Below are 13,630 nucleotides of genomic sequence, written 5' to 3' on the forward strand. Positions count from 1 at the left end.
ATCAATGCCATAACAATGAAGTAGGAACTTATTGGTATATCAATGAAACGTTTTGGAGTCATTAATAGCACATTTAACGCAAGGGGCGAACTTACGTGGTTGCATGTGGTTCACCCAAACCCCCTCAGTAAAAAAAATTACGTTGTATACATATAAGGTAGAAAATGTATATTTATGTACGTATATTAATGTAACAAGGCACTTAAATTGCCCAGTGGTGTTATTTGCTCTTCTTGGGCGTTTGTTTCAGCTTACTGCGCGAGTTCGATCGCTGCTAGTGGTTGGTTTTTTTTTAATTAAAAAAAAAGTTAGGTGCTGCTGCTATAGAAATAAATAAAAAAATTATAATAATCATAAGAATTAAAACTTTTTTTAATTAAAAAAAAGTTAGGTGTTGCTGCTATAGAAATAAATAAAATAATAATAATAATGATAATAATAATAAAAACGATGCCGTTTTAACACAAAAAGTAAAACTTTGACAGTGCACAAATATGACCTTTAATTATTCAAAACTGCACAAATATAACCTCTCTCCAAGTCAGCCCTTTTAACGATGTGGCACCGTGTGATTGGATTACCTTTCCACGTAGGCGCGAGTGAGACTCACGCATGGGGTTGCAAAATCGGAGGTCATATTTGTTCAGGTTTTGAATAGTTAAAGATCCTATTTGTGCACTATCAAAGTTTAAGGTCAAAGTTATAATTTGGTGTGAAGTTTTGACCGAAAGTTTAAGGTCAAAGTTATAATTTGGTGTGAAGTGTTGGGTCATATTTATGTATTATCTCATATTTTTATGTTATTTTGTCGAGATGCTACGATAACGATATATTCCGTGTAATTCTATGTAGAAAACTTGAAGAAAGTAGAGTGTACGCAAATTTTATCCTTATAGAAATAGAAACATTGTTTCGAATATACCCTCGACTTAAAGTAAAACATTTTAGAACGGTTGAAAAAAGAGAATATGGAAATAAAGACAGTGAAATGATGAAGTAATGGACATTCTAGTGTACTAAAGCTTTCACTATACGCACGATCCGAGGAGGAGTCCGATCACAAGAGTGTATTGTACAAACCTTGATTTCAAAGAAGTACACATATGACATTCAAAGAAAAGACAATAAGAACAATAAAATAATATGATAACCAAAAATGTTAAATTACATCTTAGGCCTAGAATTGTCCAAGTCGTATAAAGAAACTGAAATTTCATTCATCACCCTCTTACGCCCGAATCCCTACATTCCTTTATCTGAAGTCACTTTATTCGATTCGGCCGGCGCGTGCACATTCATGACTGTGGGTATTACCTACGAGTCTACATCGGGCCCAGAGGCGGCTCAAGCACATCAGTGTCCTAAGGCAAAAATCAAACGGAGGCCTAAAATTTTCAAGACAAATTAATAAATATATTTGATTCCTTTCGTTCACTAATATGATATATTCCATTCATCACGGAACATGTCGAAAGACATAATTAGATATAACTATATAGTATCTTATTATGAAAATATGAAATCCTTCTTGTCATTTGTCAATCAAAGACATCTTTGTCTGGGGATCCAAGTACTACTAATATTCAAAAGACATTATTGTGTGACGGAATCAGAATTTTCATTGAAGTTCGTATTTAAAAGGTTCGAGTCAAATGATAGAATTTCTTCACCTTGAATTAATGATTTTGGTTTCGAGTTTCATGGCATGAAAAAAATTCCGACAAAATAACTTTCACGTTACATGGTGAGCTCCAAATGGAAAAAAAACTTTTTTCAGTCTAGAAATCAATGTGAAGTTATATATTAGCTATAAATGGAGTTAAAAGGTATCATGTACTTGTGGGGATAGAGCCATTAATGTGTCCATCCTGTACAACAACATACAAGTAAGTCTGGAGAGGGTAAAGTGTACATAGTTCATACCAATATCTCAGATGAAGTAGAGAAGAGAAGATATTTCCGATAAACTATTCTCACAAAGTGAAGTCTGGAGAGGGTAAAGTGTACGTAATTCATACCAATATCTCGGATGAAGTAGAGAGGATGTTTCCGATAAACCCCCAACTCAGGACTAGGCAAAATGTCATTCAAAATCTCTTGCAAACTTCCCACAACTCACCAAACAATTCAAGAATCACAACTCATGCTCAATCGGTTCTCATTGGAAAAGAGTCTAAATGGGAACATGTAACTAATAGAGTTACTGATCAAGAGGTCATAAATTCGAACTTTTATAACCACCTTTTGCAAAATACAGGATAAACTATGTTAGACTATATACAACCCTTGCGGGTTTCTCCTATCAAGATTGAATTAGCCCTGATTAGGACAGCCAAATGTACTAAAGCTCCTGCTCCGCGCAGGGTCCAAGGAAGGCCCCACCACAAGGGTGTATTGTTCGCAACCTTACCTTGTATTTCTACCGAAGGCTGTTTCCAAGGCTTGAACTCGTGACCTCTTGGTCACATGTTGACAAATGTATTTAATATCTAATCAATTAATTCACTCAAAAACAACAAAACACAACCAATTGATCATAGTTCTGCAGAAGATAAACTGCACACATATTTTGGCTTTTGGCCAACAAAGAGAAATAAACTAATGAAAACTTCATCTTGACCAATGCTACCATACAGCTAGATTTATTTTCATAAGCACCAAACATTCTAAAAGCATATATCTCAAATCTAATAGAGACTAAACTTTAGTTTGAGACATCATATCACCATCTAGCCGATAATGGTAGTTGTCGTCTTTAGGACTTGACCAAAATCCTTACAAGAGCGCATACGTAGTATAAACCACATGCCAAAAGTGAGTAAATGAAGTACTTAAATTGGGGAAAGAAGTTATAGAAGAAAATGAGTACTCATCAAAGCTAGATTTTGTTCCCTTATTTTGCCTGAGGGTGAGATGCAATGAAATCAACTGCTAAATTTATCGAGTTGATCTTGTCGGCTTCATTGTCTGGAATCTCAAAACCAAATTCTTCTTCAAGGGCCATCACAATTTCAACGGTGTCTAAACTATCTAAGCCAAGATCATTTTGGAAGTGAGCATTTGGGGCAACCTGCAAGATAAACAAAAATTGCATCTGTAAATATAATGTCGAAAGGTTCCAAGTAAAACAGAAGTTACAAACAACAAATGTCGACTAGCAGCATTTGTCCAGGCTAAATCAGTGATCTGCATGAAGCTACATTGCATAAGCATAAAAGAAACACATGACAATATCGCATTGGTAGCAATTCAGTGGCGGAGCAAGAAAATTTTCATTGAGGGGGTTCAGAAGTAAATATACGGACTAGTCGAAGGGGTTCAACATCTACTATATACACATAAAAATATTTTTGACCATGTAAAAATAGTATAATTTTCTAACGAAGGGGGTTCGGGATGAACCCCCGAATACAATGTGGCTCCGCCTTAGGGTAGCATCACTAGCAACCAAAATTAACAAGCAGAGGTGGACACTGCAAGAATATGCTGACATGAAATAGAACTAATAGAGGATTTTGGAAAATGGAACTGGGACAGATAACGAAAAACTGTTAGCATGGAGATGGTGCGTTAAATATTTCCTTCCCCCATTCAAACGTCATACCAGAGAGATGACAGTACAAAACACCCATAGACTACATGAAAGAGTAAAATAGGAAATTAAGCTTTGGGAGCACTATCCAGAATTGGAAGATGAGCGATGAGCAAGTTCCGAAACCTTGGTGGATTTGTTTCACAAGCACATCATACTGATGACACACCTTCCCCCATCAGATTTGACTCAACAATTTTATTTTATTTTGATATGGTAACATCTTGTATTGATTCCGGAAAAACCATGAAGGTCATAATTACAAGCTATATCTTGGCTTGGTTAGCAAAAGTAAAATAGGGACTCTAAAAACTGTGCGTTTTCCCTGAATCTACTATAAACATTCCATAACACCAAAAATGCAAAAGCTGAATACAACTATGCTTTATCTTCTGGACGGAGTTGCTAATGTTTTCAAAACCTCTCGAGTTCCTTCCCTTCCAGATGGTCCACCATATGCATCCTGGAATCATTTTCCAGATCTTCTTTTGGTCTCTAGTTCCCTCCTTTCCTGCTCCAACTGTTGAGTACATCCAGTGTACAAATTCAAAACTAAATAGTTCTGGACCCATCAAACTGCATTGTTGTCTTGACTAACTACTAAGTTGACCTAAAGGGGAACTGTTTGCTGTACATAACTTTGTGCGCGAAGGTTCCTTTGTTTTCTTCTGTTACTTCATTATATGTAGGCATGAAAAAATATCGACACACCTTGTTACTGACGAATAGTAAGTCTTTCTAGATTTCATTATTTGTTACTATCTACTATTTCTTGTAATTCTGTTTACTTCTTTTTTTCTGGACTGCTCTGAACTTCTTTTCCATTAAGCCAAGAGTCTTCTCGGAAACCTCCCTACCTCTAAGGTAGGCAAGGACTGCCTACACTCTTCCCTCCCCAAATCCCACTTTGTGGGATTATACTGATTACTGGGTATGTTGTTGTACCATGGGTTTGGCCCCTCCAAACCATAACGCAGTTTGGGTTTCGACTCATTACTCCCCTTTTCTGAATTTATTCGACAAATTAAAAGTTAAAATAAAAAAATTAGCCCATCACTCTGCATTATTGTTTCCACTAACTAGTTGATTTACCTAATGGCAATGCTTGCTTACTAGCCTCTGCACATGAAAATTCCTCATGTTCTTTGACCTTTCCTTCAGATTTTTGTGATGGGTGTATAGTCAATCTTCTCATATCCATTGCCATTATACATGTTGCTGTCTCTGCCCATAGTAGTATCATTTTTGAACCACCCCACCTAATTTACTAAATGCTTGTCAAAAATTTTCCCAAATGGATCTAATCAGAAACCCATTAACGATTCCACCATTCCTTAGTTCCCCTGTTTGAACATACATATCCACCTATCCCCAGATTGTTTCCGTGTGGCACAAGGTTCCAAGCCTTCCTAGTGACACCCATCACTATGTTACCTATCAAGAATAGTGACACACGTTTTAAGTGCCAACGTCTTATTTTGATGCTCTATAACTCCTTTGAAGGAAATTTGAATCAAAAATCCATCTAATTCACCTCATAAACCTTGATACCTGTAGGATTTCTTTATGTTTGATTTACTTAACTTATATATTGGCCTCCTTGGGAATTTCCAAAAATTGAATTTGCAGACAGGTCAAGAGGAATCTTATTCTGATTTCATATGATTCCTCTTCCACCATTCCAAACTTCCATTGCTGCTAACTTGCTGCTCCTGCATCGGTTTATGACTTTTTAACTATTTGTTTCTTGACAAGTTTTTCCTATGAGTTCTCCAATTGCATGCTAGCTAGTACGTGACATAAATACAGCCTAATATCTCCCTCGATTTTTTCCAATGTTTCTCGGACTCTTCAAAAATGTTGACAGGTGTGTGTCGGATCCTTCAATAGTTCATTTTTGAAAAATCCAATACGGATGCAGCATCAATTTTAGATTGACCGAGAAACATAGATTCATTCATTCCTGACTAGAGACTAACTTCCAAATATATTGCATGTTCTTCTAAATGAAAATTCGTACATTTCTGACCCTCTGTTCCTGGTACTGAGGTGGTGTATTCTTAAACACCCTTTCATAAACTCGCAAAACCACTTTCAAGTTTGGAAATTGATAGAAATCCTATTTGTACTACCTATACCTCGAACGACTTACTGTATGGAAAAAGCTTGCCTATCTATTTGCTCTATTCATCTGCTAGTGGGCTAGAGAGTTTAGGATAGATACCGGTTCATACTTCGCATATATTGTACACTAGACTTATATAACAATAATGTCGATACAGCTCTTTTGGTATGGACATGGCTTAAGGAAGCAAATGACTCGAGTTCAACCTACACTGTAAGTATTAAAAAGGGTAGCCCAGTTCACTAAAGCTCCCGCTATGCGCGGGGTCTGGAAAAGGGCTAGACCACAACGGTCTAACTCTATTGCACACAGCCTTACCCTGCATTTCTGCAAGAGGTTGTTTCCACAGCTTGCTACACTTAAGTAAGCATGATAGATATAAGGATTGCACGTTACTTCCCTGTGTTACTTAGCAACTAGCAGATTAACTCCCTGTAGTTGGGAATCTCCGCACCTCACAGCTCAAATTACCCCCTCTTCATATTTCACTTCCACTTACTCTCTCTAAACGACAAAGTGATAGCTCTTAATAACACTAGTCCACAGAAATTACAAGGAGACAGTTTGCATTTCTACCACTACTCATAAAGACCACTGAACATTGTAAGCATGACTCAACAAAATGGTAGTGCACTACTTTTTAGACTACCAAAAGGACAATGAACCATCTCATCACCGTAAATGGCCAATCCACAAGTTGTGAAAACCAGCCCAAGGTAATATTCATTCTTCTGCAAAAATATAATCTGCTGCATTTTTCTATCAAGAACAAAAAAATACACAATGGCATTTCTAAAATTTATTGAATTCCCACTGAATTTTGTCTTACCTCCTACTGAGCTACCAATTACCAATTGGCTCAAGCCAAATCAATCCTAAAGCTGATTAAAAGATGGACATGAGCATGCATTAACTACTAGAATTTTATCGGTCAAGAACAACAACATACCCCTATGTAATCCCAGTAGTGCACCCAAGGGTGTGGCCTAGTGGTTCAATGAAGTTGGGATGAACACCATGAGGTCTCAGGTTCAATTCCCAGCACAGAAAAACACTAGGTGTTTTCTTCCCAACTGTTCTAGCCTTGGTGGACAGAGTTACCTGGCACCTGTTGCTGGTGAGAGGTGGTAGGTATCCCGTGTATTTAGTCGAGGTGCGCACAAGCTGGCCCGGACACCACGGTTATTAAAAAAAAAAAATGTAGTCCCAGTAGTGGAGTAGGGAGGTCTAGAGAGGGTAGTGCGTATGCAGCCTTACCCCTATCATGTGAGGGTAGACCCTCGGCAATATCATCAGTCAAAAAATGATTTTATTAAAGTTCAACTACATGTAGTACAACAAAACAATTATCAAAAAGAGGAGTTAAGGGTAAAATAAAATACCAAAAGTATCCCGATTTTTTGAGTTTCATACCTAACTACCAGGTGTTGGGTGTTTGGTTTCCCTCTGAATTATCACCAACTATTCATCAAAACATACCTCAACTATCAATTGTTCTTTTTTCTTACCTAAAAAGGGTAAAAAGCACACCTAAAGTATTCCGACTTTTGAGTTTCATACCTGAACCACCAGGTGTGTGAGTTAGTTTCCTTGCTGAACTATCACCAACTATTCATCAAAATACACCAAAACTATTAATTGTTCACTTTTTCATGCTTGAATTTTTTTTTGATAACCGTAGTGTTCGGGCCAGCTTTCGTGCACCTCGACTAAATCCACGGGATACCTGCCACCTCCCACCAGCATACCAGAGAACTCTTTCAGGTATGAAACTCAAACAATTAATAGTGTAGGTGTGTTTTGATAAATAATCGGTGATGATTCACTAAGAAACTCGCACACTTAATAGTTAGTTAAGGTATGAAACTCGAAAAGCCGATATACTTTTGGTGTTTTTCACCACACCAAGAAAATGCACATTGTATAAATCCATGAATAACGTAAAACACACATCGAGACGAAAACAAAACATTCCAAACCTAAATACAGATTATCTAATACCTTCACAAAGCCCTACTTTCATTTCAATTCATTTCCAGGCTAAATTAACATTTAAAAACATATAAATAAACCCTAATTTCATTTCAATTCATTTCCAGGCTAAATTAACATTAAAAGCATATAAATAAACCCTACTTTTATTTCATTTCAATTCATTTCCAGGCTCCTAATTTCATTTCAATCCATTTCCAGGCTTTAATTAACATTAAAATCATATAAATAAACCCTACTTTCATTCCAATTCATTTCCAGACTTCCATTTCAATTCATTTCCAGGCTAAATTAACATTTAAAAACATATAAATAAACCATACTTTCGTTTCAATTCATTTCCAGGCTAAATTAACATTAAAAATATATGCAAAATTGAAATATGTTAGCTTATATACCTTAGAAGGATCGACTTTCTGGAAATTTTTGACGCAGGTAATAACGCGATCTCTAACTTCATCCTTATCGAGAAAGGATCCTCTTACTTCTTCACTGAAATGACGTTTGAAAATCTGACTCAACGAACCTCCGATGATTCTAGGGTTTTGGAATTGAGCTGGTCGAGCTTCGACTCTTAGGTATTTCAACAATGCAATCCTCGCCGCCGCCATTGAGAGAAAATGGAGAAGAGATTTGGAGAGGTTCACAATAGTTCTAGAAAAATCCTATACAACTAGTAGTAGTAGTAGTAGTATATTACACAGTCAAGGGTTTAGAGTTTATATATTTTTTTTATATATTTTTATTTTCTATTTCTTTTGATTTTTTTTAAAAAAATTAAATATATATATATATATATATATATATTTGTTGTGGTGGTAATATGTATTTTTCCATGTACTATGACATTTTATAGAATATTTTTGTCTTATTTTTATTTTTTATTATTGTGAGAATCATGCTGTCTAGGACAGCTTGTGTACACCTCGACTAATTCCACATGATATCTGTCACCTTTCATCAGCAATATTATGGTACCAGATAACTTTGTCCGCCAAGGTTAAAACATATGGAAAGAAATAATCTAATGTTTGTCTCTACTGGAAATTGAATCTGAGATCTCAGGTAGCTCAACCTGTTTTTGTCTTGAATCGAGGGTTTATTGGAACAGTTTCTCTACGTCACGTCTACGATAGCGGTAGTACGGACTGCGTACACTTAGTCTCTCCGGACTCCATTTTATGGGAATACTGAATATGTTAGTGTTGTTGTAGCTATCGAATCGATAGAATGATGTAAGACTTAATGTAGTTATTAATTGGTTTGTGATCTAAGGACACGTAGAGATTGATGATGACATCTCGCTTCAAGTATAGAATATTTTTATCTTGAACTGAGAGTCTATCGGAAACACCTTCTCTTCTTCACGTCTACGATAGCGATAGTACAAACTGTGTAGCCTTTGCCTCTCCGAACTCCACTTTATGGGAATACTGGATATGTTATTGTTGTTGTTGTTGTTTACTGTAGCTATCGAATCGATGAAATGATGTAAGACCTATTGTAGTTATTAATTGGTTTGTAATCTAAGGATACATGGAGATTGATGATGACGTCGCACACCATATTGATGCGGTGTGGATGAAATGGAGGCTTGTTTTTTTAGAGTATTTTTGTGATAAGCATGTGTCGATAAGGCTTGAAGGTAAGTTTTGTTTACCGATGGTTAGACCAATATTGTTGTACGGGGCAAAGTGTTGGTCGGCCAAAAACGGAGATAAGGATGCTTAGTTTTATATTCTTCTAAGTGTTTAGTTATATGCCATTTTATTTGCTTTGTATTTTGCTATTTAGTTGTTATATTTTTCTTGCAATCAATACTTCGATAACATTTCTTTTGAAACCCTTTTGGAGAAAATCGACTAAACACGAAGTTATGAACTATTTATCTGATCGACAAAAACATATTCATTGTAGTCCGACAAGTGGAATTCAGAAAGAATATGATGAACGCAAACCGTATTCCTATCTTTGTCAACAACACTCGATCTTAAATCATTAGACCAACCATCAAAGGTTGTGGTGCAACAGATGACGCTGCTCCTCCCTTAACCAGAGGTATCGGGTTCGAGCCCTGGGTATGGAGAAATCCTTGGTAGGATGCTCTTCTCCCAAATGGCGCCCTACGCGGTGCGGATCCGAATTAATCGGACTCCAATGCGGGTACCGGACACCGGATGGGAAACCAAAAAAAAAAAAAACATTAGACCAAAAAGAATTTTCTTCTAAAAACTTGGCCAAACTGTTTAGAAGAGAGTTGATATCCTATAACTACTTCGACTAATAAATGTAGTTACTAAACTGTTGAAAAGGACAGTCCGGTCCGGTGCACTAAAGCTCTCGCTATGCGCAGGGTCCAGTGAAGAGCCCCACAACAAGGTAGACAAACTGTTGCAGTAGACAAAATGCCTCTCTTCTTTCTCTTTTGTGTGGAAGTTGCGAACGTGTATTTTTGTATTTCTCTTTTGTTCAATCGTGGTGTCTGAACCAGGTTGCACATTACAAGGACCAACTAGTGCGGAATGTTAATGCAGGAAACTGAGTGGCTCCATCCATTACATAGAGCAGACCTGGCTGCAACTTGCACTTGTTTCCTAAGTTGAAATTGAGAAAAGATTCGACTTGAAAATGGTCCCAATTTCGCGGACCTTGTAGTAAGCCGCCAAGGCTCAAACCCCACCCAAAATCATCCTCGGGCGTATCAGACATCGTAACTCCCCACTGCAAATGTTTCGGATTTGATCTCTTCATCTCTACCCAGCCACCGATTCTTGTACTTTCATCGAGTTTTGACTCTAGCATTGCAGCGATTGAACCATCTAAGAGGCTGTTTTCCTCCACGGGTGCCTGAGAATGCCCTGACCGTTGTAGAATGCCAATAGGCAACGACATAGCTGCAAGTCTAGGCTGTTGGCTCGACAGATTGGCCATTTTGTGTACACCCATGATCGACAGCTTTGTATTGCTCGAAAGTTGGCAAACAACTTGACCAAAAGTGCCAAAACAATACGAAAGTCTATCAGAGTGTGGGAATGCAGAGACAAACTGAGCCAACGAAGCAACAACAATCGATTTTTTTACCATCACAGCAATTCCGCTACCATTTAGTTGATTCAGCAGAGGCGGCCCAAATGATGAATAATCCGTCAGGCCCCTTTCCTGCAAAAGTTTCAAGAAAATCGTTATATTAGCCATTTATCGTTGCCTTTACATGAGACGCCGAGAGAGGCAACTGAAAATGAACTAATATAACAAGTAGGAGTATACAATATGCAACATTCGCGAGAACCATCTGAAGTAAATACAATATACAACAACCATCAAACCAACCCAACCAACTTGTCGATTTCTCGTCAATCCAATTAACTAAACGTGTAGAGATGGGTGAATTGCTGAATTATAAGCTTCTGTGCATAACATTAGTAGTTTAACGTTTTTTGTACGATCGACATACACTATTTCATGACAACCTGATACTGACTGTACCAAAAAGAATAGAACATGGAATTGATAACTATGAACTAAATCAGAAAGCACATTCAGCACGGAGAGCACTTACCTCACGTGAATTTGTAGGTACCGCAACATCTCTACATCGACCACCAAATGGAATGGCAACTGCGGAGAACGAGTCACTAATATTTGCTGCATAAAGAACTTTTGCTAAAGAAAGTGGACTACCCGGGATATCCATTTGGCCTCTTTCGCTGCCAACAAACTCAGCTACAAGTGTATCCGTTTCACGGAGAGTTGTTTCAAAAGTCAGCCTAGAATCAATACCAGTCCTAATCGATCTTTCAATTGCATTGCGCTTGGATTCATCAATAGTACCGATCATCAACAATGCACCCACAGCATCAAATTCTCCCCTTACATGAGTGCTAGCTTCTTGAAATGGACTTCCTTTCGAAGATTTAAAGAATGCAAGCACTCGCTCCACCTTCTCTTGTCTGTCTCTTAGCTTCATAATATCTGAAAAAGATTCTCGCTGCAATCTCTTCAAGATCTCAATCTGTAAATGATGTTATTCGAAGAGTTGTAAAGCACCATCATAAAGGTTGTTGCTACCTAAGAATTGGCAAAAACGTCAAACTAAAGCTTGCCGGGTAAGCGGAGTTATAAATAGTGATATCCTACAGTTAACGAGAGTAACAAATTCCAACCAAACCATGTCAAAAGTAAATCTGGCACTGTCCCGCAGTTGAACGTTGCACAACGAGCAACACATAAACCCCACTATAGATCGATAGTACACAAGTAGGGGTGTGTACAACTCACCTTCCCCGATTTTTAACCGCCACCTTCTACAAAGAGCCAAAGACTACCATTCTCACACAACAAATAACATTTTCATAACTTTTACTGTTTTCCTTAGAGATTTTCGTTTTTTTCCAATAAGATCACTTGAACGAGTAGCTGTTATCTTGCCGAAATGTTAAACGAAATCCTATCGATAGTTTTATACTTGCTTGGATCCCTCACTCTATCTTAAAAGATCTTACTGCACATTCTTTTATTATACCAACTAGGGGAACTTTGAATATAATTATATCTAATCCAACGGTGTCCCCTTTTTCCCACAACATCTATCCAACCTGTCCCAATAGGGTGGCCTAGCAATTTCATGGGATACCTATCAACTCTCACCAGCAACAGGTACCAGTTAACTCTATCCACCAAGACTACCCAGACTAATTCCATTGGATACATGTCACCTCCCACCAAACAGGTACCAAGTAACTCTGTCAAACAAGACTACCTAGACTAATTTCATGGAATACCTCGTCACCTGTCACCTGTCACCTCCCACCAGCAACACCCTGCAACATGTATCATGTATTTTTGTCCTCCGAGGCTACCTAGACTAATTCTACGAAATACTTGTCACCTCCCACCAGGAACACTCCAACAACATGTATCATGTATTTCTATCCACCAACGCTACCTAGACTAATTCTACGAAATAATTGTCACCTCCCACCACCAATAGGTATTAGGTAATTTTGTGACTACCTAGACAAATGCCACGAGATACCTGTTACCTCCCACCTGCAATAGGTATCCGTTAACTCTTAACTCTATCCACCAAGGCTACCTAGAATAATTCTACGAAGCACCTCCCACCTCCCACCAACATGTATCAGGTAATTTTGTCCATCAACACTACCTAGACAGTTAACGCTATCCACCAAAGCTACCTAAATTAATTCTACGAAGTACCTACCACCTCCCACCAACAACACATATCAGGTAATTCTGTTCAGCAAAACTACCTAAACTAATTCTACGAAATATTTGTCACCTCCCACCCAGCAACATGTATCAGATAATTCTGGCCACCAAAGCTACCTAAACTAATTCTACGAAATATTTGTCACCTCCCACCAGCAACATGTATTAGGTAACTCTGTCCACCAAGGCTACCTAAACTAATTCCACGAAATACCTGTCATCTGCCACCAGCAACCAAGACTACCTAGACAAATTCCACAAGATACCTTTCACCTCTCACCAACAAACGTATTAGGTCATTTTATCCATCAAGGCTCCCTAAACTAATTCCACGAGATACTTGTCACCTCCCACCACCAACCAAGACAAATTCCACGAGATACCTGTCACCCGTGACCAACAACAAAAACTACCTAGACTAATTTTATGGTATTATTGGCACCTCTCACCAGCAACACGTATTAGGTAATTTTGTCCACCAAGGTTCCCTAAACTAATATACCACGAAATACCTGCCACCAACAACCAAGACTGCCTAGACTATTTCTACGAAGTACCTGTCACCTCCCACCAGCAACACTTATCAAGTAATTCTGTCTATCAAGGCTACCTAAACTAAGTCCACGAAATACCCGCCACCTGCCACCAACAACCAAGACTACCCAGACTAATTCCACGAGATACCTGTC

At 38.0% G+C, this 13,630-nt stretch overlaps 2 protein-coding genes across 2 annotated transcripts; both read right to left on the bottom strand.

Moving 5' to 3' along the window:
* Positions 1–2,615: 2,615 nt before the first annotated feature.
* On the bottom strand, positions 2,616–8,412 carry LOC107870044 (acyl carrier protein 2, mitochondrial). The gene is made up of 2 exons (XM_047412353.1): positions 8,108–8,412; positions 2,616–3,070 (listed from the first exon to the last, which is right to left on the bottom strand). Exons 1-2 carry the CDS (start codon positions 8,318–8,320, stop codon positions 2,894–2,896), a joined length of 390 nt encoding a protein of 129 aa, XP_047268309.1. The 5' UTR covers positions 8,321–8,412; the 3' UTR covers positions 2,616–2,893.
* Positions 8,413–9,912: 1,500 nt separating this feature from the next.
* Positions 9,913–11,721, bottom strand: LOC107870045 (the record flags this gene model as incomplete). The annotated part of the gene is given in 2 exon segments (XM_047412352.1): positions 9,913–10,868; positions 11,269–11,721. Coding segments are annotated over 2 exon segments (1,113 nt in total), but the record flags the coding sequence as incomplete, so codon positions are not given.
* Positions 11,722–13,630: the final 1,909 nt, after the last annotated feature.

Source organism: Capsicum annuum, chromosome 5, assembly GCF_002878395.1.
Source record: "Capsicum annuum cultivar UCD-10X-F1 chromosome 5, UCD10Xv1.1, whole genome shotgun sequence".
Classification (NCBI taxonomy): domain Eukaryota; kingdom Viridiplantae; phylum Streptophyta; class Magnoliopsida; order Solanales; family Solanaceae; genus Capsicum; species Capsicum annuum.

Coding starts and splice junctions, on each gene's coding strand:
- LOC107870044 (XM_047412353.1), bottom strand. CDS start 8,320: ATGGCGGCGGCGAGGATTGCATTGTTGAAATACCTAAGAGTCGAAGCT. Junction 3,071..8,107: donor AGAAAGTCGATCCTTCTAAG/GTATATAAGCTA, acceptor TTTATCTTGCAG/GTTGCCCCAAATGCTCACTT.